The 27,877-nt window shown below is 36.0% G+C and overlaps 3 protein-coding genes, 1 long non-coding RNA gene and 1 pseudogene across 9 annotated transcripts; 2 read left to right on the top strand and 3 right to left on the bottom strand.

Moving 5' to 3' along the window:
• Positions 1 to 227: 227 nt before the first annotated feature.
• LOC147501897 (uncharacterized) lies at positions 228 to 674 on the bottom strand. Its single transcript, XM_086604409.1, has one exon. It carries the CDS (start codon positions 672 to 674, stop codon positions 228 to 230), a length of 447 nt encoding a protein of 148 aa, XP_086460535.1.
• Positions 675 to 4,118: 3,444 nt separating this feature from the next.
• Positions 4,119 to 7,718, bottom strand: LOC147501896 (uncharacterized). Of its 3 annotated transcripts, none has more exons than XR_015219887.1 (6): positions 7,562 to 7,718; positions 7,382 to 7,445; positions 6,147 to 6,215; positions 5,562 to 5,616; positions 5,000 to 5,159; positions 4,119 to 4,454 (listed from the first exon to the last, which is right to left on the bottom strand). It is a non-coding gene; the product is annotated as an uncharacterized LOC147501896 (long non-coding RNA). The 3 variants fall into 3 exon arrangements; XR_015219888.1 differs by having other exon boundaries at positions 4,119 to 4,432; XR_015219889.1 differs by lacking the exon at positions 5,000 to 5,159.
• Positions 7,719 to 13,609: 5,891 nt separating this feature from the next.
• On the top strand, positions 13,610 to 18,728 carry LOC147501895 (ABC transporter G family member 1-like; annotated as a pseudogene). Its single transcript, XR_015221506.1, has 8 exons — positions 13,610 to 14,354; positions 14,528 to 14,607; positions 16,155 to 16,619; positions 16,710 to 16,796; positions 16,895 to 17,020; positions 17,149 to 17,340; positions 17,442 to 17,528; positions 17,799 to 18,728. The product of XR_015221506.1 is annotated as an ABC transporter G family member 1-like (transcript).
• Positions 18,729 to 18,822: 94 nt separating this feature from the next.
• On the top strand, positions 18,823 to 23,083 carry LOC147501894 (polyadenylate-binding protein 2-like). Of its 3 annotated transcripts, none has more exons than XM_086606907.1 (6): positions 18,859 to 19,032; positions 19,108 to 19,210; positions 19,304 to 19,374; positions 22,158 to 22,349; positions 22,453 to 22,580; positions 22,717 to 23,083. In XM_086606907.1, the coding sequence occupies exons 1-6, from the start codon at positions 18,913 to 18,915 to the stop codon at positions 22,763 to 22,765; spliced, it is 663 nt and encodes a 220-aa protein (XP_086463033.1). In that variant the 5' UTR covers positions 18,859 to 18,912; the 3' UTR covers positions 22,766 to 23,083. The 3 variants fall into 3 exon arrangements, with proteins under 3 accessions (XP_086463031.1, XP_086463033.1, XP_086463032.1); XM_086606906.1 differs by having other exon boundaries at positions 18,872 to 19,032; positions 19,102 to 19,210; XM_086606905.1 differs by having other exon boundaries at positions 18,823 to 19,032; positions 19,108 to 19,374.
• An 836-nt stretch (positions 23,084 to 23,919) lies between these two features.
• LOC147501893 (phospho-2-dehydro-3-deoxyheptonate aldolase 1, chloroplastic-like) lies at positions 23,920 to 27,325 on the bottom strand. Its single transcript, XM_086606903.1, has 5 exons — positions 26,507 to 27,325; positions 25,809 to 26,083; positions 25,275 to 25,551; positions 24,785 to 25,030; positions 23,920 to 24,331 (listed from the first exon to the last, which is right to left on the bottom strand). The coding sequence occupies exons 1-5, from the start codon at positions 27,038 to 27,040 to the stop codon at positions 24,065 to 24,067; spliced, it is 1,599 nt and encodes a 532-aa protein (XP_086463029.1). The 5' UTR covers positions 27,041 to 27,325; the 3' UTR covers positions 23,920 to 24,064.
• Positions 27,326 to 27,877: the final 552 nt, after the last annotated feature.

Raw genomic sequence — 27,877 nt, 5'->3', positions numbered from 1 at the left:
ATCAGGTCGGAAATATGAAGCTTGTTTGATCTTTTCTAAGATGTAATTGGGAGAGCGTGTGAGAACGGGAGCTCGCGGTTGTTATTCATTCTATTACCCGGCTTCCTTTCTTGCTGTTGGGGGCGCTTTTTGGAGACTAGGGGGTCATCTGATATTGTTGCGACCTCTTCTTCTTCTGGTAGGCCTTAACGCTTCAGGCCTTCTTGCAACTTTATATACTTGTCGACTCAAGCGTACAGCTCGGATAAAATCTTGGGACGCTTTTTCATCAGTGATCTAGCGAGTGTCGTGTTGTGCACACGGCAAGCGTTGTAGAATGCCAAGGTGGCAAAAGACTCATTCAATCCTGCTTCCATGCATAGTAGTTCGGTTTTGAACCGACCTAAAAATTCACGAATTGTTTCGTCTTCGCCAAGTGAGAGCTGGAACAGCGAGTCCAAATTAGCTTTCTTACGTTTGTTATGCACATACTGGCTAGCAAATGAATCGGTAAGTTGCTCGAAGGTCTTTATCGAGTATGGCTCGAGTGAGAAGAACCAATCGAGTGCTCCATCTTTGAGACTGGCAGGGAACAAGCGACAGTGGAGATGATCGAACTCTGGTGCACAATATAATGCCAAGCTTTGGATATAACGAGCCACATGTTGCCCAGGGAATGTGCTGCCGTCGTACATCGGAAAATGTGGTTGAACGAAATCCTAAGGAGAGGGTTTATTTAGTACCTTCGTGGTGAATGGCGATGCACGGTACGTCTTGAGCATTTTCTGGATGATCTGGGTTGCGTCTTTTCTCACTGCGCTTTAACCAATTCTTTACGATAGTTCGTTAATTTGTTGATTAACTTCATTGATGCCGTTCTCAGCAACGTTCCCAGCTGGTTGTTGTTGTGCATCTACTTGTGCACCTAAGAGCAAGATTTTCCCCGGTTTGAGCAAGGAAATGCTCTTAGTCAAAACCTAGCCGGGTTCGCGAGGCTTTGAACTTGAGCTTCGAGGCTTGCCATGCTTGGGCTTGAGAATTTTCGTTTTAAGTTTTGATTTGTGTGAAATTAGTGTCTCAAGTAATCGAGACCCGCACGCATACCAATGTAAAGGAGCGTTTTTCCCTTACATATACGGGAGGAAGAAGAAGGGGATTGGATTTGGGAAAGACCGAGTTCGCTAAGTAGCGAGCTGCCTACGTATCTTCTCTTGATTCTGGGGGAGAGAAGAATCAGGTCTGACGTAGTTCATGTAGGTGGTATTTATAAACACAAGAGAGTGTTGATCTTTGAGACACGTGTACTCCCTTGTACATATGTAGGGTGGAGATTACGAATGAGTGTTAGGTTGGTTCTGGTAAGAAGGCGGTGATCATTGGGAGTGGGTGCAGTAGTTCATAATTTTTAGTAATTGGAAGTACAGATATGGCTTTGGTAATGATTACTCTTGGATTAAAGAAAATGTCTTTATCCAAAGCGTTCCACTCTAGGTCGTTCAATCTTTTTGGAACGTTCTTGAGCGAGCTGGAGTGTACCACCTACATAAAATGAGCTGCTCGCGAGTCGATCTTGGAGAACGATGTCCTGATTGCGCAGCAATCTCTATTTATATTTAACGCATGCTTAATATTCTTTAATGAGGATATTAATCCATTACACAGGTGTTTCGGAGAAGAGACGGAGAATCTTTACGTATTTTTTTTCGAGTTTTTGTGTGCCTCTTCTGGCTCTTTTTAATTGTTAAAGCCACGTTGGAAGCTCGAGATAAAAGCAATCTTATTTTGGACGGTTATTACTTTTGAGTCTTTAACTTTCACAACGTAGCCACCAGCTTGAACGCTGGTTTGTAATTTGTATTGAGTAGGTGGGCTCCACTTGTATGAATTGTGCTCAGATTTTATGTTATATATATACTTAATGGCTGGTCCCGCTCATTTGCTACTTAGTTTCAACTATGGGCATTGGCCTATGGTACTCAGCTGACAACTGAGTCAACCTAATTTAAGCCTATAGTTTAAAATGAAAAAAGATAATAATGGCAAATTGTCCTCCTTATAAAAATCCAATACGGTACTAGGGGTGGGCAATGGGCCAAATCGGGCTAGCCCGGCCCTAAACATTTAAATGCCCTTTAGATATTAAGGTCAGGTCGGCCCGGCCCTAAAGTCAGCATAGGGTCGGGTTAGGCCGGGTCACAAATCTAAATCTCAAGCCCCTCGACCCTATCTTAAGCCCTCTTTAAAGAAAGGGTTTTGGCCTGGGTTTTGGGGTCGGCCTATATATTTTTTCATTTTTACAAATGTCATTTTTCGATTAAAGGTTATTTTTTGGTTTCTCAGTATTACAAATTTCGCCTCAGATTTCGCTTTAATGGTGTGGGCCGGAAACCTTTAATTCTAGACTTGGCTTGATGAGAATAAAAATATAATTTATAAAAAGTAAGTGGGAAAATAAATTGAGAATAATAAGTTCTGTGACTTTGATTTGATGATCAAAGGAATAAAGTCTTATTTTTTATTATTAGGCTAGTGCTCATTGTTCTTCACGGTCGCTAGATAGGTTAACAAGTTTTTGTTATATAAGACAAGTTATTGAAAGTACCATCGGGTGTAAGTGATAAATTACAAAGACAATGTTATTTTAATTTAAAATATTTAACAAAGAGTTAGACAATTATAAGACGTGATATTTATAATGAAAATGTGAAACTATAACTAGGGCTTGGTTAGGGCTGAATTAGGGTCGGGCCTATGTTTCATAACCTTAGCCCTAGCCCTGCCCTAGAAGGCCTTAGGGTCGGGTCGGCCCTGCCCTAAACTCTGTGAGGGCTTTATAGGGCTTAGGGTCGGGTCGGTCAAGGTCGGGTTAAGGTCGTTATGGCCAAATTCCCACCCCTATACGGTACGGATATGTTTTTATTGTGGCCTGTACAGTATTCGTGATTCCATACGAAACTTTGGAATTCTGCCTAATATTTCATTTTTTTTTAAATTGGAATTCCGAATATATAATCTAAATATTGATTATTCTGAAATTAATTGAAATTCTGAATATGATAGGGGTCAAAATTTGATGAATTTCGGTTTTTGGATTTGGCGGAATTCCAAAAATTCCGAAATCCCAAACTAAACTAAATATAATATATATATATATATATATATATATATATTATTATATATATATATATATATATATATATATATAGCCCGCATATATATCGCTTCAAATTAGGCCCAAAAAAACTCCAATCAAGATAAAAGCCCAGTCCACAAAACAGCTATTGTTGACCAAATCAACAATGATCCAATGCCCTTTCAAATTAACATTTTAAATTGCACATATTCTATAAAACTTTGGATATATCATGTCATAACTTGTGAGAAACATTTGTAGCCGCCAAATGAAGCCCTGCGGCCCCACAGCAAGCCTTAGTGTGCACATTATAGCCACATTTTCGACATACAAATGAGTTAAGACCTAGTTTTTTTGTAGAGATGATCTCCCTACCATGAAGATCATTCTCACAAAAAATCATAATATTTGGATATGTCTAACCATGTAAAAATTAGTGTTCATTTGTGTTCATTTTTGAACTTTTCATCTAGCGGTCTAAAAGTTTTGTGAGCATGTTCTAATGTTAGACTTCTTTGAATGAGCTGAATTTTTGTGAGCATGTTCTCTATGGTGGAGAGATCATATCTACAAAAAATCAACCTTAATTCAACTTTTAAGTCCATGATTTTGCTTGGATTAATTTACAATGTGGCTATAATGTGCCTCTATTCCTCCCCGGCCTATATATATATATATACTAGGTAATTCCCGTTCCTTCAGCACGGATGCTTCAAATTGCTTTTACTCATTCTATTATTGATCTTAAGCACTTCTTTCAAGCAATTCAACTGTTAGAGAAGTGGCTTCTAGAGCTAGACATGGCAAAGTTATCAAATATTGTGACCAAGTTTGAACAATGTTATTAGCAATTTAGCATAGATTATTAGGACGAAAGGATCTATTTAGCAATTTCTATGATCAATATTATACATCAACAAACTTTTGATAATACTTCAAGAGCTAAATGTTCAAAACTTTCTACTGCGCCATGCATGTCTAGAAATGAAGATACTTCTAACCCATCATATCCTTAATAAATTAATGAAAAATGCAAAAACAAAGTTCTTGGAGTTGATATCAATAAAGTTAGTCAAAACATTGAACTAACACATTCATTTGTAGTGACTTGGTAAATACATTCATCGAAAAAAGAATACATTCATCACATATAGCTTCCGCAAGAGTCGTAAACATAGTTTGCAATTTCCATCTAATAAGTTGAACTTGCATGTCAAATAGAGTCCTCCATCCGCTCTCCATTGAACTTGCAACCTCTGCATTTGTTGGAAGTGAAAATCGGCACCACTAATCCAATCAAATTAACTTGAATTCTTTATCCTGCAACTACCACCCTGCAATGCTAAATAATAATAATAATAATAATAATAATAATAATATATTTTAACAATAAAAAATAATCTAATTTTAAAGTAAACTGGGACGCATCACAATACGCATCCCCAATATGAAGAACTGCATATCAGAAAACTTGTGTGGCTACCAATACAACTCATTATTTAGGCCAATCGAAGCTGCTACAGTTGAGTCACTATAACTTCCAATTGCATCTACCTTAAGGCTTACATGTACTGTCCTCTTTTTTTGATAACTTACATGTACTATCCTCTATTCACACAATAACCAAATAAGACAATTAAAAACAATTGCATGAAATGGATATGAAAGAAATTCGATATTGGATGAGTAAAACAATAGTAAACTTTGAACAACATATGATGAGCCACTTTAATAAGGTTCTTCCACTCGAGTGAAAGTATAGCCTCCAAGACCAATGAAATATTTTTAGCAGTATGTAAAGGGTCTAAACAACTTGATGGTTGGCCTAATATCATGTTTCTTATCAGTTATTTCCGCATTTGCACACAGAAATATCTATAGACTCACCGGATTAGAAAGCTAAGTGAATTGTAGACTGTTGACAATGCCTACGCCTAATTCCAAATCTGGAGCTCAACTACGAAAGCGTTTTTTGTTGTCGCAGGCTATCGTACTACCACTTGAGTTAGAACCATATTCAAATAGGACCTTCTAGAAAGTCTTCATCCTAAATAAGAAGAGTAGATTATGCATTGGAGTAGCAAGACAAAGCATTTTATTAACAAAGAATTAGGGAGCAGAAATCGCATAAAGGGCCTTGTGGTTCTACCATTATAGGCCCCTAATGACTAAGGCAATAAACACTACACCATTTTTTCCTATTTGGAACAGACTGGAGCCGTTCCTGTTAGGTCCGTCGCTAACATATGAACAAATTTACTAATCCGGTAGCTTATTTTTTGCTGATTTTTGACACACACCAAACAGGAACGGTCCCATCCATCCCAATTTGCCAAAATTCTAGTAGTGAAAGGAAAGTAATTACTTTAACTCTAAGGACAAACACCCAAATCACCAAAATTCGACATGCTAATTAAGCCATATATACAAAGAGAAAGAAACTATATACCTGCAGCATGTGTCTTGGATTAGTCGAGAACAGTGGAATCGAATAAAGATACAACCTGTTGTAACAGAGAGATTCCAAACCCATTTACATTTACCAACTGCCAAATGGAATCTCTAATTTCTTACAAAATAAGTTACGACATTGCTGAAAATTATAGGACTTCAGTATGTTTATTGATTTAAGCAGAGACACAAACTGGAATGAGCTTGGTTGGTTCAGGGAGATATTCTTTACTTTAAAGGTAAGCAAGAAAAATGTTTCAATATACATTAAATGGAATTGGCATATTTCTAGCCAAATGTAATATGAATTTAGATATAGCAATTTTTTTTTTATTTACTAATATAACTTAAGACATTTAGTGGATTCTAGAACTCATTAACTGATGATTAGAGGAAGCAAGACCTTATTGACGGTGTTGACCATATTGGTTAATCTTAAAATCTCAACAAAAAGGTCTTTGCAAAACATAAGTAGTATGTAATTACATTGACCAAGAAAAAAAAATTAATACAAAAGTCCAATATAAAAAACCATTCCAAAGCTACTTTAACAACTCGTACATAAAGTTGAATAGAAATTTACCTTATCAAACGGTGTTGAACGCACGTTGGTTAATCATAAAATCTTAGCAAAGAGGTCTCTGCAAAACATCTGTACATAGTATATAAATTCATAAGGTAAAAATACCAATTTAAATACAAAAGTCCAATATAAAAAACTTTTCTGAATGTAGTTTAACTACTCTACATAAAGTTTAATAGAAATTTAGTGTCCATTACCACTTCATCTATGCAAAAGGTGGAGTCAAAATATACTTTTAACTCTAGCTTCACAAATGTCCACCCAACGAATTTTGTCGAGATGAGCTGATAACTAATGTAAATCCATTCAATACCACCTAGTAATCATCGTATTTTAACTGCATGGCTAAAGTCATTGACACATCCTACATATATTTTGTGTGTAGTCCACCTTACAATATTGCTCATTTGAGTGTGCAGACAATGTCTAAAACCTAGAGTGTACATACTCACCTAAAACTCAAGAGAAGACAATGAAACATAGAGTGCACAGGGAATACAATGAAACGTTTTTTTTTTTTTTTAAAACATATATATAAATAAATAAAATTTTAAGAACGGAACCTAAAAGATACATGGGGACTTCTTGGATATTGGAGACACATTGCAAAGAGATACATGGGGGGACTTTTTGGATGTTGGAGACACATTGCAATACTCAAATTCAACCACTAACATACAGAGCAACCAAATATTTTGAAATGATGTCCTCTACATAAAGACTATTCTATAGAAAAAAAAATAGCACCTGAAACTTCAATATTAATCGTCAAACATGACATCAGTGATTGGCCTCTTCGTTGAGTAAGCAATTTTGATGGTCACTAAGGTTACTGAGATCATGCATTACAATAAAAAATGTCTAAAATAGTTTCTGCAGTGGTTCTAAAGCAATGAAAACAATGTTGAACATATTAATTTTGGGGCCAAGAGTTCAACCCAAAAACAATCAATAGAATTATTAGAAGGCAATAAATGTACTGAAAATACCAAATCCTTACCAATTATCAAAAGTTTTGTAGACTGTTCGCATGATATTCCAAAATGCTTTTAAGCTTTTGATGGCTTGAGAAAATGGTTATGAAGTTACAATCTAAGAGATTTTTGAATTGTGATACCCAAATGTTAACTAAATAAAATAAAGCAATAGTTTTATTGAATCAAAACATAAACCATTTAAAATTTGGGAAAAAATAACAACGAGGGCAAAAAAAGAAAGTCTGATAGATGCTTTACCCGATATGCATGAGTTGGGTTTGAATCATGGTGTCATAGATATCAGAAGTTGAATTGAGCAGAACTGGAGTGGACAGAGACGAAGAAGATGAAAATAGATGGGAAGAGAACAATAAAAATAAAAATAAACAGAATAAGATGATTAAGCAAGATGATTTTGAAGAGATATGGAGAAGGTACCTGGTATGGTGCACGAAAATGAAAAGTTGAGAATTGAGAACACCCACAGATAAGAGGTGGAGGAAGAGAGAATGAAGGAAAACCAAAATGTTTTCGTTGTTTTGAAAAACCTTTGGGTTTCTTTTCTTAAGTGAGAACCAAGGGACGAAAGGTTTTCACAATTAAGCCATTTAATTAATTCCTAATCCATGTTGGTGGAACGGTGGCCCTCGATTTATACCCCTGAAATTGAATCCCAGTCGTAGAGCTGAGTGTAAAACTTTCCTTATATATATATATATAATCAAGTCGTAAGCTCGTACTATAGTGTGGTCCGGCAGTAACTTACGGGACCAATGAACTTTTGATGTGAGCTACAAGCCCACAAGTGGGGCTAGATACCAATATTTGATGGTTTAATGGGAGCATTTGACTCTTTTAATTTTTCTAAGTTTATGTTAGGTAGTATTTCCCTATCCGCCAACTCCTGGGCAATTGATTTGGCTAACTAGGTGGTTCTTTATGGACCCATGTAGGGCTGTCAATGGGCCGGGACAAGCCCGAAGTCCGATTGAATCCGAACCGATAAGATAAGGACTTAGACTTTAAATTTAGCCTGATAAGATTATTAGGCCATGTCTGGACATATCTATGTCCGATCCGATAATGGCCCGGCCCGAAATCTATAATAGTTTTATGTGTTTTATATTTAATATTATTAATATATTTATTATATTTACTGAAAATTGACATAGAAAATTGGTAGCCATATTGGTTAGTATAGTGTCTGCCCCACACAAGAGATGTGGGTTCGATTCTTGTCACTTACAAATTTGTTTAAATTTTAGACAAAAATAACAGTTTCCATGTATTGCTAACGGACCTAGGCTTGGCCCGAATCCGAACTTGCCCAATAGGACCTAGGCCGAGTTTGGACTCAAAATATCAAATATGATTTGGGTCGGGCCTGGACCTAGGTGTGTCATGTTCAAGTCCGGCCTGTTGACAGCCCACGAGCTTTTTGTATGTGTGTTTCAAGCAAAACACATTATGCATGCACGAGAAAAAATTTGTTGCTCGAGCTGTTTACTCATTATGTCATTGGCCAATGAGATTAAAACACGTCCCACTTGTTCTCTAAAAACTAAACAGCCTATTAACGGAGCCGTAACTGCTACGTCTAGCCATTCTAGGAGATAGAAATAAACCAGCGAAAAAGAAGTAAAGAACTGAAAAGGGAAGTTACCAAGAAAAACTTCACATATTCATTATTGGGTTATTTAGGCTTTAGTCCTACTTTTTATGAGGTATTTAGGCTTTAGTCCTAAAATTATCGATTATTAGGTTTTAGTCCTACTTCCATCTTCGATTTTCTTAAATGACTAGAATATCCTTAGAGCATGTTTATCACGTGACTTGAAATTGCATAAAAGTATGACCAAAACCTAATTTACCCAATTACAGGAGGGGTAAATCCTAAAAATGATATTTGATTACACAACACAATGTTGCGTGCATTGAGTCCTTTAAATTTGAGTGCTACATTCATGGGATTGAAATCCGTTTTGTCTTGGGAGACAATTGTTCATCAACCTTGAGCACCGAGAGGGAGCAAATTTGTCTTAATAAAGACATAGTGATTATCACTAAGATCGAATTTAATCATTGGTGAATTAAGTTAGTTTGTTGAAATAAAGGTTTGTTCATGATATATTTGTTGTATCAATTTGATTTTCTTGTTTACTTAACAATAAATATAATTTTATAATAAGTTTCCTACATAATTTACATCTGCCATTCAATCATTGATAGTTTTCATCTTGATGAATTAGGTGAGATAATGAGGAAAAATTCTTCTTACTCCTCCCCAAATTTCGTTCAGGTTACGAGTGCGTGAGAGAAGACGAGTGGGCGGAGATTTTCGTTTGTTTTAGCCCTACTGGAGCACTAGTTTAATACAATAATGTCCATTTAGTTTTAATCATAAACATTTTAAAAGCGGGGCTATACTTATAAAACCAACTCTGTGTAGTAGATTCTGGGCTCACTAAAACCATTTATGGGCTTGGGCTTTTCTGAGATGGAAGGTCTCTCTGTCTACATGGCACTCTCTTTAGAGAAGAACCTCAATTCAAGCGGTAAATTCTTCACTATATATTTGTATTAAACACGCAACTCGTCAATATTTTTATTTTTATTTTTATTTTTATCTTATGAATGTAGCACTCCAATTCAAAGGACTCAATGAACATAACATTATGTTGCGTAGTTGAACAATTTAAAATTAAGACTTATAGAGAGAGAGAGAGAGAATGCACAAAAAAAAAACAATGCAAGGACTTTTCCCAAAATGCATTTTTTTTTAATGTAAGTTAAGAAAATGTTAAAATTTAGTGCATGTCCGAATCTCATTTTTAGGATTTACCCCTCCTGTAATTGGGTAAATTAGGTTTTGGTCCTACTTTTATGCAATTTCAAGTCACGTGATAAACATGCTCTAAGGGTATTCTAGTCATTTAAGAAAATCGGAGATGGAAATAGGACTAAAACCTAATAATCGATAATTTTAAGACTAAAGCCTAAATACCCCATAAAAAGTAGGACTAAAGCCTAAATAACCTTTCATTATTTTCCCTCTAATTAAATGCATGTTAATGGCTCTAATGATGGTGTATTCAACTGCTCTAATGGTTGTAGCTCCATGATTTTGTAAAAGCAAGTCTAATGGGGGGCTATATGGGTTGCTAAAGACAAATATAGCACCCCAACCACAAAAATGTCATTCCAATGGTGTTGCTAAAAGGGTCTTAAATTTGGAAGGAGTCAAAAACCCAACCAAAGTTAAGACCTTCGCTAGCAGCTGTTATAATAAGTTCGGGAGACGGATGGCATAGTTTCTGTCGTCCATGTGTTAAATTTCGACGGACGGCAGAAACTGTGTCGTCCGTCCAAAAAAAAATCAACTTAAGTTACAAAATAATGGACGAACGGCAAAAACTATACCATCCGTATCATTTAGCACTTCAAAACAGAAAATGCGATTAGATTGGTTTTTTATTTTGGGGTGCCAAATTTGGTTGGGCAAGCTAAAAGGCCTATGTGGCACCTTTTAGCAACCCAATTTAACAGCTCTCTATTGGACTTGCTCTAAGTGTGATCAGCGCAATCACTACCTTTACTGTGGGATCAAAGTACCAAACCACTGGAATTGCAACCTGTATACCAATTCATCGAATCTTTTTTCAAATTGAATCAATACAACATAGAAAAAAATAAAAAATTAACCACGAAATATAATCCTTTTTTTCGAAGTTTCTGACTTGGGAAGGCTAGTTAGACAATTAATGTATGTTTTTTTTGTGAAGTTTCATGCAGACACGAGTGAGTAGTGACACAGCAGAGAGGAAAACAATAAGAGAACCACATGGAGTAGACAATGAAAGATCGAGATGATGATTACTGAATATTTTTTTTTGTTAACTTTCCTTTTCAATTATCTTTTGACTCTTTCTCTCAATGTATTTCTCTCTCTCCTAAACATTTCTACGAGACCCAGTTACGGCTTCGTTAGGGCATCTCTAATGAGGGGTGTAAATTATTTAAAGTGTAAAATTTACACTCTGAATGCCAAAAATATGTTTACAATGGGGGGTGTATGTAAATCCCATGTGATAAGCTAATAGTTAATAGAGGGGGTAGGGAATTCTCATCTGGCTATTAGTTAATAAATATCTCGGGCGTCACTTGAAGTAACGTCCCAACTAAAAAAAAAATCGGGCGTCACATAAACTTACGTCTGTTTTATTTTTTTTTAGAATTGTAACGTTTGCGACAGGCAAAGATCATCATTTATTGGTTGGGTCAGTTTTAGTTAATCCGGATGTTACTCAAAGTGATGTGCGTTTTATTTCTTTTTTAGCTAAACCATTTGCGACGGACTTTGACTGTCATTTTTTTTTTAGTTTTTTAATTTTACAAACTCTTAAGCTTTGTTGCATTGGATACCATTTTAGGTATGGAAAGTGTGTAAGAGGGGTTATAAAATCCTAGTGTCACCTATGTGGAGGTGTATATATACACTCTCCATTGGAGATGCCATTAATGAACTGTTTTTCACATGATAAAGTCGCCACGTGTTTTAGTCTCATTGGCCAATGACACAATGAGCAAATAGCCTATTAATGAACGTCATCATAAACAGGGCCTACTATTTTTCTGTTTAAGACTAACAATTAAATAATTACCGTTATGATCAGGCTTTGGTTTTTTTAGGACTTTGAAACTGCATAATTACCGTTATGCTATCCATTTTTTCCAAATATATAGTTTCCAAAAATAATTTAACAAATAGTGAAAATACAATTCTACCCTTACAAAAGACAAAAAAAAAATTACAAAAGTGTGAAATGACAAAACTGGCCCTGGGATGGACACCAAAACACTATTCTATATATATACTAGCAAAATACAAGTGTTATGCACGTGAGCAATAAAAGACCTTGAAATGTGTGGGGCCCACAACTAGATAGGGAAAAAAAAAAAAAAGAGCAAGGGTAAGGTCTCTCTGTTTTTCATTTTTTTTTTTTGGTGTAAAAAAAATGACAAAAAACATGTGGACACCGTTACAGCTTGGCCCACTATTTTTTTTTTAAGACTTTAACAACCACATAATTACCATTATGCCATCACTTTTGGTTTTTTTAAGACTTTAAAAATTATGTAAATACTGTTTTGTCATCTACTTTTTCCAAACATGTAGGACCCACTAATTTTTAAAATAATTTAATAGACATCAAAAGTACCATTTTACATTTACTAAAAGCAAAAAAAAATTTAAAAAACGTGAAATGACACAATTACCCCTAGGACATACACCAAAATACTGTTCATCAGACCCTCATTTTTATATTTAGTAAGATGTTTTAATTTAACTAGGATTTTGTGCTCTATGAGCGTGGATTGGATTCAATTTTTTTCCCATAATTTCAAATTTATTTTACTTTTTAACCTTTTTAGAAAAATTCAATTTTGAATTTGTTAATCTTATGAAAAAAAATTAAAAGTTAACATTTGCAACTCGAATATTAAGTTGCCATGTTTAAATAAACACTTATATCGATTTCCAATCCCAAAACTTTTTTTTGTTAAAGTTCAGATTTAAAATATATTGAAATTTATTCCAAAATTTCGGTTTAAAAATGTTCAACTTGAATATTAAGTTGTCATGTTAAAATAAACACCTATATCAATTTCCAACAATCACAATTTTAAAAAAAAAAAAAATGTAAATATTCATAAATTTTGATTTTAGAATATATTGAAATCTAATTGAAATTTTCAATTTGAAAATGTTGAAATTTCATTCTGATTTATAAAAACAAAATAGTAGATAGTAATGAAATAGATATAGATTTAAAATAGTAGATAGGAATGAAGCCTTATAAAAAACAACAACAACAACTTTTGATGTCATGTGGACAAGGTTTGTAGTGTATGCATGTCCACAAATTCATTCTCTTTCGGAAGGTGTTGTGAAAAACGGGGATTTTGTAAGATATATAATAAATATTGTAGAATGGGGGTCACATTAAACAGTTGTATACAAATTTTTTATAGAAAATGTTTTTTTCTCTTAGACCAAACAAATGGCATTTTTTTCAATGCACCAAAAGTCAAATGTACTCAATGTGTACTAATCTACACTCCTCATCTACTCAAATCAAGGATTGATGATGTATTGCACAAAAGGCAAAAAAAATTGAGTGAAAATTTTCACAAAAACCCAAATCTCAATGAAAAAGATGTTAAATCAAAGACAACTAATTGTGCTCGTTAAGTCTACTCAATGTGATGCTCACATTGAAGAAGCACTCCAAAACAAATACAAACTAGTTTATTTCATGTTAAATAAATTCTAGCCATATACTTCCATAATTATGCTTTCCACAATAAAATAAGAATCTGTGAACCAAACACAACATGTGTTACACGAACACTGAGTATCACACTATGTGTAGAACGAATCTTTTATTGAACAAGAATTGCCAGCAGCCAGCCAATTAAAGCTATAAAGGCAAACTTCTAGTTCTCAAATCCTCATTAATCCTCATGGTTTCTGCAATTCCTCATTGTCGATCTCTGGTTACTCGACCAAGCTATCTATCCAATTCAACTATTTTCGCACAGCAGCACATAACCAGACCTCTTCTCTTTATATAAACACTCATACCTTCTCTTATCTCTCACTAGTTTGAACTTTAAATTGTTTGAACCACTTTTCCAAGAAGAGAACAACTCATCATGGATTCACCGCCTGTTAATATTCCTAGTTGGACCCCTTCTGTAAGCCCAACAAGATCACCTCCTAAGGTTAAAAATGATGATCTTGAGATGAATAGCTTCAGCTCTCAAGTAGAACATAATATACCCTCTCGAATCCCAACAATGTTCTATGAATTTACCAGTTTCTCTGCAACTCCTCCTCCTCGTCACCATACTCAAGCTCAACCTGAATATATTCCGGCCGCGCCATCTTTTCAGATTGGTAATGAGATTAACAGTCCTATAGTTGAGCCTGTTAACCTCTTGAATGCAAGAGAAGCAAATTGTGTTAAACATGACGCAGGTGGTCTCGGTTCGCAAAGTGATGGTGTGTTCTTGACATGGGAGAACCTATGGGTGACTGTTTCAGCTGGTAAAGATGGAAGTCGTCCAATACTTCAAGGGCTCACCGGTTATGCGCAGCCGGGTGAGGTCTTGGCTATAATGGGTCCTTCTGGTTGCGGCAAGTCTACACTTCTTGATGCCTTGGCAGGTAGTAGCATTCACATTTCCAGCACTTCATTGATTTGAAACACGTTACAATAATAACTGCATGGTGCAAGTGTGCAAGTGTGCAACCCTTTAGTCCGTTTGGTTCTTAGCATGCTTCGTTTTGCAAAAAATATGCCAATTTGTGGCTAATTAAGGAACACTTACTGATTACAGGAAGATTAGATTCTAACACAAGGCAATCGGGCCATATTCTTCTAAATGGCCACAAACAAAGACTAGCTTATGGAACTTCGGTGAGAAAAATATGATCTTCTTTTGTTTCTATGTCTCATAAATGTTAGAAGTTAATAAGCCAAATTCTTTTCAGTAATGATGCGGTTCACTTGTATGTGGTTAAATGTTTTCTTAGATTTAATAAGTGTTGTATTAATGTAGGAGTTAAACATTAATAGGATGTTGCCAGGCAGATCCATGCATGAGTTGGCTCACCCGGGCTGTAGCCCCCTAACTTCCCCACAAAAAAACAAATAGGTGTGTAATCTAGTGTTCATAGACCCAGTCTGGCCATAGTTTGACCCAGTCCCGGCAACCAGGTTTGAACCTGGTATAGAACTCGGCCCGAACCAAACCGGGTTGGATTACATAGTAGATCGTTTAAGCAGTTGACCCAGGCCAAACCCGATTAACTCGTCCAGTTTGTTGGTACTAAGACTCGAGCCTTGGGTAACTATTAAACAAGCTAGAATCTCTAGCTTTACACCACAACAGCTTTTCTTGCTAGTTATTAAATAACATCTAATAGTAAACTAATAAATAAACATTTTAATTTTGAAAAACATTGGGTGACTATTAAACAAGCTAGGATCTCTAGCTTTACACCACAACAGTTTTTCTTGCTAGTTATTAACTATATAAGAAATATAAATAACATCTAATAGTAAACTAGTAAAAAAACATTTTAATTTTGAAAAACATACACCATAACAGCTTTTCTTGCTAGTTATTAATTATATAAGAAATATAAATAACATCTAATAGTAAACTAATAAAGAAACATTTTAATTTTGAAAAACATAACTTGTATAGACTCGAACTTTGATTTATTGGAAAATGAAATGGCTCTAAGACCACCTGGGCTACTAATGAAATTGTGAAATTAAAATGTATGTACTAAGTGAATTATATAATATTTTCAACTTAAGTATTGACCCACTGATTGAACCAGTGACCCACTAGTCGAACCGGTGACTCAGTGACCCAGTTTCTTTGCTGGGTCAGTGTCCGGGCTGGGTCTGATAACTATGGTGTAATCACATTTTCAAATCATCGAATGAATTAATCAAATTTTTTTTTCACCATTAATAATCATTATTTGTTAGTTTGTATTTAAGATAACAAGTTTCTTCTCTTGATCATTTGTTGTCTAGTTATCCTTGTTGGTAAGATAGTGGCATCGTAGCCTTGTTAAAATTCATGGCTAATTCCAACAACAATATGTTAACCCCAACTCCCAAAGTTCAATGGGAAAAACTATAGCTCAGTGGAGCATATAAATGAAGGCCTTGTATGTGTCTCAAGCAGATTTGTGGAAATTGTCGAGTCTGGTTTTGTAGAACCAGAGAGTCAAGCAAATCTCACTGCAGAACAACTCACTGAGTTAAAAGAAAGGCTAAAGAAAGACAAAAAGGCATTGTTCATTATGTACCAAGTTGTGGATGATCAGTTCAGTTATGTTCAACAAGTTTCTAAACCACTTATAGAATACCAATCTATGTATAATATGGTATTGACCGATGTCAATCTATCGTAGGTTTTAATTTTCATTTATTTATGTCATCAGGCTTATGTGACCCAAGACGATACTCTAATTACAACATTGACAGTAAGAGAAGCAGTTTACTACTCAGCTCTACTACAACTACCTGATTCCATGTCAAGATCAGAGAAGAGAAAGAGAGCAGATACTACAATAAAAGAGATGGGACTACAAGATGCAATGAACACAAGAATAGGAGGATGGGGAAATAAAGGACTAAGTGGTGGACAAAAGAGAAGAGTTAGTATATGTATCGAGATCTTAACGCGTCCGAAACTTCTGTTTCTAGATGAGCCAACGAGTGGACTGGATAGTGCTGCTTCATATCACATCATGAAAAGAATTGCAGGTCTTGCTAAACAAGATGGAAGAACTGTAGTAGCATCCATCCACCAACCTAGTAGTGAAGTTTTTGAACTTTTTCACAATCTTTGTCTACTGTCATATGGTAAAACAGTGTACTTTGGTCCAGCTTCTACGGCAGAGGAGGTAATTAGGCCAAATTAGACATTCCTCTAGTTTCATGTTTACAAGAGATGTTTGCACTAATATAACACAGCTTTTGGTATATTTGTGCAGTTTTTCCTATTGAATGGTTTCCCATGCCCAACTATGAGGAATCCATCAGATCATTACCTTAGAACCATCAACAAAGATTTTGATCCAGTAAGCCTTCATTAATTCAAGACTTTGCACAATCTTCTGTCTATTGATGGGATAAATATGCATGTAACTGAAACTTAATTTTGTCGATATATCTCTAGGACATTGAACAGGGATATGGCAAGTCGATAACCACTGAGGAAGCAATCAACTCACTTGTTAACTCGTACAAATCATCTAAAATTGGCCAGCAACTTGGTGAACAAATAGCTGAGATACATAAGAATGTAATTGAGCTACTTTTTTAATTAATCTTACTGCTCGTATGTAAGGCACATACACTATTGCAATTGCCAGTATGAATCTGACACCAAATGTATAGAAGTTACGAACTTAATAAGTTTTCTCATTGTAGGGAGGGGGAGTATTGGAGAAAGGCAGCCAAGCTAGCTTCATTACTCAGTCTATGGTTCTTACAAGAAGGTCCTTTGTGAATATGTATCGTGATATAGGCTACTATTGGTTGCGCCTTGCAATCTACATCGCTCTGTGTTTATGTGTGGGAACCATCTTCTATGATATGGGTCATTCTTATGGCTCAATTCAGGTATAGTATTTGCTGTGACACGAACAAAATTAGATGGAATAGTAAATAGTATAAAGTGCACTGCCGTATCTTAGGGCCGTCAATGATTTCTACATTTCCAGGCTAGAGGATCAATGCTTATGTTTGTAGCCGCATTCTTGACTTTCATGTCAATCGGGGGATTCCCTTCTTTCGTGGAGGACATGAAGGTATTGGACTTGTGACATTTCATCATATGTATATATAATTATCTGTCTTTTCTAGTTGAGAATTCCTTGGGAAAGAATATGTTATGCCTATTTATGCATAGAATTTTTAGCTCTCCACCTGAGAAAAATGAAATGTAAAACTAGTTACAGTTGAAACTTTAAAAATTGTGAAATAAACTAGCATCTGTAACACACCTTCAAGGATGGTATGATTACTTCAGCATACTTGAGAGTTCCTATGTGTAATTTTTTTTTTCTCTGTTGAATCAGATCTTCGGACGTGAAAGATTAAATGGACACTACGGGGTTGCTGCTTTTGTTTTGGCAACACTTTTTCTTCTATTCCCTACTTGCTCCTAATTTCTCTAGCTCCTGGAGCCATAGCTAATTTCCTTGGCGGCCTTCAGAGGGGAATTGATCATTTTGTGTACTTTGCTCTAGTACTGTTCGCATGTACGATGTTAGTTGAGAGCTTAATGATGATCGTTGCGAGTATCGTACCAAACTTCCTCATGGGTATTATTACAGGAGCAGGAATCCAAGGCGTTATGATATTGAGTGGTGGTTTCTTTCGATTGCCAAGTGACCTCCCCAATCCATTCTGGAAATACCCAATGTACTACGTAGCATTCCATAAATATGCAAATCAGGGACTCTACAAGAATGAGTTTGAAGGACAAACTTTTCCTAACGATCAAATAGGAGGGGCTCCTACCATCAGTGGTGGAAGAAATTTTGAGAAACGTATGGCAAATGCAGATGGGCTATTCTAAATGGGTCGATCTATCTGTTTTGTTAGGGATGGTGGTTCTTTATAGGTTCTTGTTTTTCGGTATTATAAAGAGTAGTGAAAAGTTGAAGCCCATTATTAGAGGTCTTCGGTCGAATCCAAGTAAGCAATGGAATATAATTTTGGACAATCCCTCTTCTACGCCAGTACATGGATGATGTGCTGCGTAGCTTCCTTCTGTGGCTACCATGTACCTAGCTTAAAGGCTGCAACCATGTTTGAAACATGCTACTAGTTAGTCCCCGTATTGAAATTATTGTTTTGCATGGTAAAGCGATGGATTGGATAGAGCCACATGTTATTATTATCTCATCATAATTTATGTACAGTTTCAGTATATATACCTAGAAAGTTTTATTATTGGTTTTTCTTCCTTAATAAAAGGCCAAAAAGTGCACTATTTCTTCCAATTTACTTACACACTACTCCTCTCCTCAAATATAGCAAAATGACAGCACATACCTCGAGTCTCTTATCGATATCGGAATATCGTTTGATATTTCGCAATTATATCGACGACATACATCCGAGATATTTCAGTCCTCGATATATAAAAAAAAAAAAAAAAAAAAATTAGAGAGAGAGAAAAAAAAAATGGAGGAAGAAGAACACGAGGTTTATGGAGGAGACATTCCAGAAGAAGTAGAAGACATGGATCCACCTCAGAATGGTGCTGACGTGGAAATGGGTAGACTCGATGAAGATTCCACCAAGGTCTGAATCTCTTTCTTGAAATAAATAAATATTTGGATTAGTTAAAATAATAAATGTTTTGGTTTGTAGTTGCAGGAGTTGGATGAGATGAAGAAAAGATTGAAAGAGATGGAAGATGAAGCAGCTGCTTTGAGAGAAATGCAAGCTAAAGTTGAAAAGGAAATGGGTGCTGTTCAAGGTCACCAATCTTTTCTCTTTTATTTTTTTATTTTTTTATTTATTAAACACTTGTTATTGATTATTTTGTCTTTTTTTTTTTTTTTTTATGTAGATCCTGCTAATGCAGCTGCGAATCAAGCGAATAAGGAGGAAATTGATTCTCGGTCGGTGTTCGTTGGTAATGTAAGTTTTTTTTTATCTGCGATCTTAAGGACTCAAATTAGTGAGTTATCGACCTAGATAGTTCCAAAGATCTTCATATGGTGACAATCATGAACTAAATGAGTTTCCAGCAAGTCACATGGTTGACTGACAAGTGACAACTAATGCGAGTTTGTCGTAAAATTTTGTTTAAACTTGGGATTAGTAGCACCATTTAAAACCGCCCTTTTACTACAAGATGCTTTAAGTGACTAAGTGTCTGGTTCTTATCCACTAGGGATTTCAACCATTATTTTATGTAGATTGAAAAGGAAAAGGAAAAAATGATTTGGAGATCGAAGGGCGAAGTCCGGAACGCGCGGTAGAAGAATAACAAATGAGACTGGGGAGAGCAATGGAAAAGCAGAGTTGTAGTAACTTACTTCAGAGGTTAAGAGTGCAAAAGAAAAAAGCTTCCAAGTAAAACAAAGAAGCATATAGTGCACAGATTGGAACTTGAGATGCTTGTTGTGAGTTGTGGCAATGCTCCCATAAAACCTTTAATAGATGATTGACCATTTTGCATCGTTTTGAGACGATAATTGTCATTCTGGTTGCACCTTGAGATAGAAAGTGCGTACCTCTGTGATGTGTGTTTCTGGAGGTTTACATTAATAGCTGCAAAGGAAACCTTATTAAATACCTGGTTTGGTGTTGTCTTAAAAAAAGTATTGTCTTGATGCTGATTTAGGGAAATGGGTGCTTTCAAGTTCATTAACTACCTGTGTCCAGACCATTCATTAGATCGGATATGTTCACATAATTTCCCATTAATTGTTATCTATTTTAGTGTAGCATAGCAGCTTGGACAATTTTTATTTTTTGTTTTTTGGTTCCAGCATTCACTATTTATTATCTTCGATGTTTAGGTATTTTCACTATTTTGGTATTGCAATTTGCAAATGGATAAATTTCCCCAAAATAAATACTCATCCTTTTTTTTAAGCATGCATATAGATGTATTATGTTAGTAATAATGGTTTGATGTGGTTACCTTTTTGTCTCGAGTCATGGTTTGACTTTGTGTCTGACAATGTTCGCAGGATCACCCTTCACCTTTCCAGTATCCTATATATTAGTTCTGGCAAATGTTAAACAATGCTTGGGATGAATCTATACCTTGTAATGGTATAAAAGTAGCTTATACTATGTGGATGTAAAGGAAAAGAAAAAAGAGAGAGAAAAAAAACAATATTGAAAAAAATTTAGAAAAGAAAAAAGAGAGAAAAAAAAACAATATTGAAAAAAATTTAGAAAAGAAAAAAGAGAGAAAAAAAACAATATTGAAAAAAAATTAGAAAAGAAAAAAAGAAGGCCAAAAGTGTGGAAAAAGAAAAGAGAAAAGGAAAAAAAAAAGAATAAAATACTATAAGGCCGAAAAGGGGGAATTTTTGGAAAAAAGAAAAAGAAAAAAGAGAACGAAAATAATGAGAATGAGAGACATATGAGAATGGTATGGGATAGACATTGTAGATCTCTATCTATGTCTTGTTATCGGAGGTTAGGGTGTGTTATGGGAGTCTGCAGTCTTAGCCGCGGAATGAAATTGCTGGTGCTGGTGTTTGTGTTGCGATTCCTCTAGTTTCTTGCAGTAATCGGTGAGGGTTTTTATCTCTTTCTTGGTTGCCTGGTCATTCGTTTGTGATCTGTGTTCTGCTCAGATCCTTATGAAACCTGTTAAAAGACGATGCCATGTTACAGAGTATATTTGTTTATTGCTTTTGATTGTCTTTCTTTTTATTTGCAGTTAGTAATAGAGCAAAACTTTATTCTTTGTATTTATTTGCTTCCCAATTTCATCCTATTGCCCAATTGTGGTGTATTAGCTATTAGGTGATGTGCCTGAATCAATACTGTGTGTGGTACATATCATGAAACAGATGGTGTGGAGGGAAAGGAAGTCGTCTGTAACTTATTTTTGTTGATACTTCTAGAAAGCAGTAAGCCAGTATGTGTTAGAAACATGGTCTATAAGTTCCTATTGCAGAACTCTTGTGACATAAATACATAATGACTTAAGTTTCACCAATCTACTTATTGTGAAAGTATTAGACGCTGTATACAGTTATGGGGAAAAACAACTAGTGATGGATCACTTCATGTTTTTAAAGAGTATAAAACATCTTTCTAGGTAGAATTAATCTCTAAAAATAACCCATGTTTGAAGGGGATCAACTTTTTGTGTTCATTGAAGCGCCCAATTCCCCGCTTTCCCTCTCTCCTGTTCTGGGAAATCTAAATATCTAAAATAAAGAAATAAAATCCCTAACATACACTCAGATGAAGATAGGTAATGTTCTTAGTTGTTTGCAACATGTTCTCTCAACGTGCCACAACTTCAGCACCCAGTTCCCCGCTTTCCCTCTCTCCGGTTCTGGGAAATCTAAATATATGGAATAAAGAAATAAAATCCTTAAAAAATCTCTGATAAAAATAGGTACTGTTCTTAGTTGTTTGCAACACGGTGAACACGTTCTCTCTCTCCCCTCGCTCTCAGTCGGCCACAACTTCAGCACCCCTGTACATATGTAGATACTTTATTGTTTTCTGGACAAATAAACAATCAGACGAGTTTCAGAATACTAAAATAAAGAAAAAAGAGAGTGGAAAGTAGGAAAAGATGGTTTACAAGAGTTTCATAATTAGTAACTAGTGGTGTGTTTGGAGATATTGCTCTAATTGAATTCCTGTTTGGCTGAATCTCCTGCTGGACTATCACCTAGTAGTCTTGTTCTTCTGACACCTTGACAGAGATGTTGTTATAGGTGGATTATGCATGCACGCCGGAAGAAGTCCAGCAGCATTTCCAGTCCTGTGGAACAGTTAACCGAGTCACTATCTTGACAAATAAAGTTGGTCAGCCAAAGGGATATGCTTATGTGGAATTTCTTGAGATTGAAGCCGTTCAGCAGGCTCTCCAGCTGAATGAATCTGAACTTCATGGCCGTCAGTTGAAAGTGTGTATTAATTATTTGACCTGCGTAGATTGCTTAGTAACATGTTCCTATTGTTTTCATCTTTTTATAACTTTTATATATATACTATTGATACTTGGTGCAGGTTTCAGTTAAACGAACAAATGTTCCTGGGATGAAGCAGTTTCGTCCTCGGCGTTTCAACCCATATATGGCGTACCCGTTTAGGAGGCCATATATGCCACCATATTTCTATTCACCTTATGGATATGGGTGAGTACCTTGCTGTTAGTCATTTCAAGAAGTTCTTCTCTTGAGCGTCTTGTTTATGTTAACTGAACTGTTGATTGCTATAACCTACCTTTCCAACTTGGTATTGAAATTTTGGTTTTTTTCTCATCTGTTGCAGGAAAGTTCCAAGGTTCAGAAGGCCAACTCGTTATAGTCCGTACTTCTAAGGGAGTTTGCATTTGAAACTGTGACCAACTGTTATAGGGTTTTAAATGGTGAACAGTTAAATATGGCTTTTACTGCCACCAAATTTTAGCACAATGCATTCCGGACCAGGCAGTTAGTGAGTTTTGAACTTGATGGTTATTGTGAACTTGTACTTTCTAGAAAGCTTCAATTTGGTCTAGTTACCATATGCGTGTATGGAAGGAAACATGCTGAGGGTCATACTAATTTGACGGTCCCTGTGTGACTTGAATTAGTGCAGATTTTCTTATTTTAATGGCCTGTTTGAATGTTCAAATGGAATGTGAGTTATCTTAACATTTCAAGGTCTCATATTGTTGACAACTGTTTTAGCCTAGAAATTTATAGTTTTACCCTCCAGTTGTGAGTGCATTGATATCTTTGCGTTTACTGGCTCGAGTAAAGCAGTTTTGGCAATTATTTACCCTGCTAAAAATCTGCAAGTTCAGATTGTGTGTACTTGCTAGTGGCATACTGTCATCCATCCCTATAGACTTATATTTATCCTTGTACTGTTTTCTATCTGAAAGTAGAGAGTAGGCAAATAGAACAACTCGTCATTTTTATGTTATGAAGTGTCGGTCTATCCAACATGGAGTCAAGGGCCCGCTACTGTCCAGTCAATCAAGAAATTCCAGGCTAGAATATGCTTCTTGTCGTTGTTCCTCTCCCACCTCTCCTATTCCCAGAAACTGTTTTCAGAGATTGGGTGCTTATTGTTCCTTCTCTTCCCTCTCCTGCACTTTCAGCATGCTTGTGTGCTTATTGATTCCAATCATTTTTATGCTGTGTTCCTTAATTTTCAGTTTTCCGCATCAACAATTTTGTTTTTCAGAAGAATGGGACCAGTGAAGTGGATCGATTGAGTTTTAAAAGAAAGAAACAAGTAACCAATGCCTAGCGCAGCTGGTGTGGGACTGTGGCTTACAACATACTTTAGGAGACATCAGGTTTGAGTCCCCTCTGACCCGAGGTATTTGACTATTTTAGTTATGCTGGCAACCCCAGACAAGTGTGGTTCCCTAACCACAGGACTTTGAACCAGTTCCCGTGCTCGGGGTATGTCTTATTGTCTAGAATCTGAGGAAGATTAAGCGTATACTTGTCTAGAATCTGAAGAAGAAACACGATCAAATGTTCAATGCGGATAATAGCCTTCAATTTATTTCTCTTTAGAATTCAAAATTATAACTCAAAGGTACATACAACAAGCATGAAACAAACATATCAGAAGTACCAATAAATAAGTAGATCCTCATACAGTCATACATGATCACTTCTTACAATCCAAAGGACGACAAAGGCGGTTGTGGTTCAGTCCTTCTCTTTTTCAGTCTCTCGGCAATGATGAAAGCAAGCTCAACTGACTGGGAAGCATTAAGCCTTGGGTCACAATGGGTGTGGTAGCGTGAGCCTAGGTCGTCAAAGGTCACAGTTTGTGACCCTCCAAGGCATTCTGTAACATTCTGTCCGGTCATTTCAAGATGGATTCCTCCTGCGTGGCTTCCTTCTTGTTCGTGCACGTCTAAGAATGCTCGCACCTCCGCCTACCAACACAAAGGAAAACGATATTAACATGGTAGTTCAGTAAAAGTTTGTCATTGCTACCTTCCAATCACACCAGAGTAACACTAGCTCATGTATGAGCCATCCAATTGAAGACCACCTTTTAGACGAGCAATAAAAAAGTTCCTTACCGTTTTAAATCACACAACTATCCTTCCTGTTTAATAGACCCTGTTTCTGAATGATTGCTTCTTTAGTTGGTTCGATAATAAATGCATTTTTTAATAATTGAAAGTTTGTAGGTCATCTGACTAGGAGTATCAAAGTTTTAACTGCTATTAGTGATATCTAGTATCTGCATTGTTCTAGAGAAAAGTGAGTGTAGATATAGTCTAGTTTCATAATGGTTATCCCAAGAGTACAATCACCTCAGAAACCGAGTTTTTCAGTAGGAGAAATGTAAACAAGAGTGAAGATGGTGCGGGAGATCATACCAAGATTGCATCAAAGGGGCGAGTTTTGAGACCACATGGTGCTTTAATGGTGTTTCCGTGCATGGGGTCACTGACCCAGGTGACAATCTTACCAGCTCTTCGAACTGCCCTGATTAAATGTGGAAGCTTCACTCTCATGTTCTCAGCTCCCATCCTTGCAATTACTGTAATTCTTCCAGGTTTGTTTTGTGGGTTCAAAATATTAACGAGCTCAACGAGCTGGTTGGGATCCATCTTATCACTAACCTGCATAACAAATAGTAATCATTTCATTTTATGCACTTAGATTATCATATCAATGATTAGATAAAACGTTCCAATCCACCAAGTTTGTGTCAGCCAACACCTTTTAGTTCATGAACTTGATTTAGTTTTTGAGAAAGTTCCTAGTTATATGCTCAAGTTCTCTAGATAGAAATATCAGGTGCAAGTGCAAAAGCTTATTGCCAGCAAACTCCTAGTATGGGTGACTGAATAGAAGGATAGGTACCTTGATGCCAAGAGGATTAGCAACTCCTCTCAAGAACTCTACGTGTGCACCCTCCAGTTGTCGAGTGCGTTCCCCTACCCAAAGCATGTGTGCGGAGCAATCATAGTAAAGGCCAGATGTCGAATCCTCCCTGGTAAGGGCTTGCTCATAAGGTAAATGCAAGCACTCATGGGAAGTCCAGAACTCTGTTGTGGTCATAATTGGGTGGTCGATGGTTAGTCCAGCCGCAGCCATAAATCCCAAAGCATCATCGACCCTTTCAGCTAGATCTCGGTATCTGTTGAACCATGACGTTAATATTACAAGGTCGAATCGTTATATGTCCTAACTCACGAACAACATTCAATTCATCATGTCTGCTACAAGAGTACAGAAAATTCATATTATGTTTTCATCAACTAGAACATAAAGAGTTCGTTTTACATTGTCCATAGTGATTCAATTGTGTGGCTAGTAAACTGTATAATTGATACATATAATACGCATGATACACTATGGCATAATTTTGAAAACTACTTAACGAATAAAATGTACCTGTCTCCCTGTGCATGCTCCATAAAATCGAGATTCCACTGTGTGACTCTCTGCATTGCAGCGTATCCACCAGTGGCAAACGCCCTAAGGAGATTCAAAGTCGCAGCAGATTGGCAGTATGCCCTGACCAACCTATGAGGATCTGGGGTCCTATCCTTCTCAGTAAAAGCATCCCCATTTATATTATCCCCTCTGTAACTTGGCAGCTTAACGCCATCCTTTTCCTCAAAATTATCGGATCTTGGTTTAGCAAATTGCCCAGCCATTCTCCCAACCTAAAAGAGAATTACCTCAAATTACAAAACATCTTCCATCTAAAACGCATCCATGAACTTTGCAAACAGGGCATTTTAGTCAACCTTAATTCAAGCTTCACTTCAGAACAATGTACGAAATTGGTAAACATTCAGCGCTTAATTGAATAAAAATAAGGTAAACATCAACCTAACTTGGACAAAAAGAATTGATATTAATTATCCAGTAAGACTCAAACTTAAATGCAACTGGAATAATTTATAGGATATAGAAAATATAAATTCTAGATCCAATATTTAGTCAACTCTAAAAATCCAAAGTTCAATTGGCTGCAAGTGCATAAGAGAAAATATACCAAACATGGTAGAGACCTTGAGATTCATATTTTTCATGGAATTTGAAGAATGAAAGTATAGTAAATGAAATGAAAGTAAGAAATGAACCTTGATGACTGGCATTTGTCCACCATACATAAGAACAACACCCATTTGAAGAAGAATGCGAAAAGTATCACGAATGTTATTAGCATTGAACTCTTTGAAACTCTCCGCACAATCACCACCTTGAAGAAGGAAAGCTTTTCCCATAGCAGCATCAGCAAGTTTTTCTTCCAAATGCCTAGCTTCACCTGCAAACACTATTGGTGGGAAAGCTTCAATAGTTTTGAGAACATTCTCAAGTTCTTGCTGGTTCGGGTACTCCGGAAGTTGAAGTGCTTTCTTTGATCTCCAACTGTCAACTGTCCATTTTCCACTACTAGTTTTTGTTGTAGTAGGAGTAGGAGTTATGGTTTTTGTTGTTGACTTGGTTGAGTCAGCTGCATGGACAGCTGAGATTGGTTTGATAGATCTAGAAACACTGGGCTTGGTTGGAAGAAGAGAAAGAGAAGAGAGGTTGTTGAGTTTTGTGGAAGTAACAAGTTTTGGAGTTTGAAGAAGAGATTTAGTTGAGGAAACAGAACTGTTTGTTAAAGCCATTGTTGTTGTTTGATCTTCTCTGTTTTCTCACTTTGAGATATGATCTCTTTCTTCTTCGTTCTGTTGCAGAGAATTATTTGAAGAGAAAGAGTCAGAGACAAGTAGGTGGGGAAAGGTGGTGGAAACAGAGTATTGTAAGAAGACTTTGAAGAAGTTCTTTATATAGAGTGTTTAGTGCACCTAACTTCAAACTTTAAAATGTAGTTTGATTATTGATCGAAAAATTAGAATAGTAGGTGTGGAGGAATGAAATTAAGCCATGTGGGTGTATAGTCAATACTGTGTAAATTGTAGGAATATGCGTGGAATAAGTTGGTGTACATATAAACATATGGTTTTGATTCAATGTAATGGTTTAGTAAGTGTAGGTGTTTTCAAATCTGAATCTGTTAACAGATTCTTTTTGTTTCTGTACTAGTGACCTAGTGTAGGCGCCTTGTTTTCTGAATACATCTCTCAAATCTGAATCTGATGAGCTGAGTCTTGAATTTTATTAGTTATTTTGTTAAATAAATCAAGAGCTTTCAATACAAATCTGATTACATGTTTAATTCTAACTCAAAATTAATTGTTTGAAGCAGGCATCAGGGATGAGGCACGGGAGTTAAACTTTGTTTATAGAAGTTTAGTATTCAGTATTAGGCATGTTATTGCCATATTCCAATTGAATAACAAATACCTTTTGTGTAGCTTTTGCAAAGTGATTACATATATCAATTCCAACTTGGAACCATAATTCACCTAAACAAAAGAGCAAAAACTCAAGATAACTTAAACAACAATACCCTTCAACAAAGAACACGAAAAATATTAGGCCATAAATACCATGCAATGTCC

The sequence above is a fragment of the Coptis chinensis genome, chromosome 4 (genome assembly GCF_015680905.1).
Source record: "Coptis chinensis isolate HL-2020 chromosome 4, ASM1568090v1, whole genome shotgun sequence".
In the NCBI taxonomy this organism is placed as follows: domain Eukaryota; kingdom Viridiplantae; phylum Streptophyta; class Magnoliopsida; order Ranunculales; family Ranunculaceae; genus Coptis; species Coptis chinensis.
This window is presented reverse-complemented; position numbering and strand designations above follow the sequence as displayed.

What these genes read in the sequence shown, in the direction of transcription:
- LOC147501894 (XM_086606905.1), top strand. Translation starts at nt 18,913, where the DNA reads ATGGAGGAAGAAGAACACGAGGTTTATGGAGGAGACATTCCAGAAGAA. An exon ending in TCGATGAAGATTCCACCAAG is followed by an intron (nt 19,033 to 19,107) that starts GTCTGAATCTCT and finishes TTGTAGTTGCAG; the next exon opens with GAGTTGGATGAGATGAAGAA. An exon ending in TTCATGGCCGTCAGTTGAAA is followed by an intron (nt 22,350 to 22,452) that starts GTGTGTATTAAT and finishes TACTTGGTGCAG; the next exon opens with GTTTCAGTTAAACGAACAAA.
- LOC147501897 (XM_086604409.1), bottom strand. Translation starts at nt 674, where the DNA reads ATGTACGACGGCAGCACATTCCCTGGGCAACATGTGGCTCGTTATATC.
- LOC147501893 (XM_086606903.1), bottom strand. Translation starts at nt 27,040, where the DNA reads ATGGCTTTAACAAACAGTTCTGTTTCCTCAACTAAATCTCTTCTTCAA. An exon ending in CTAATCCTCTTGGCATCAAG is followed by an intron (nt 25,031 to 25,274) that starts GTACCTATCCTT and finishes TTTGTTATGCAG; the next exon opens with GTTAGTGATAAGATGGATCC. An exon ending in GCCCCTTTGATGCAATCTTG is followed by an intron (nt 24,332 to 24,784) that starts GTATGATCTCCC and finishes TTGTGTTGGTAG; the next exon opens with GCGGAGGTGCGAGCATTCTT.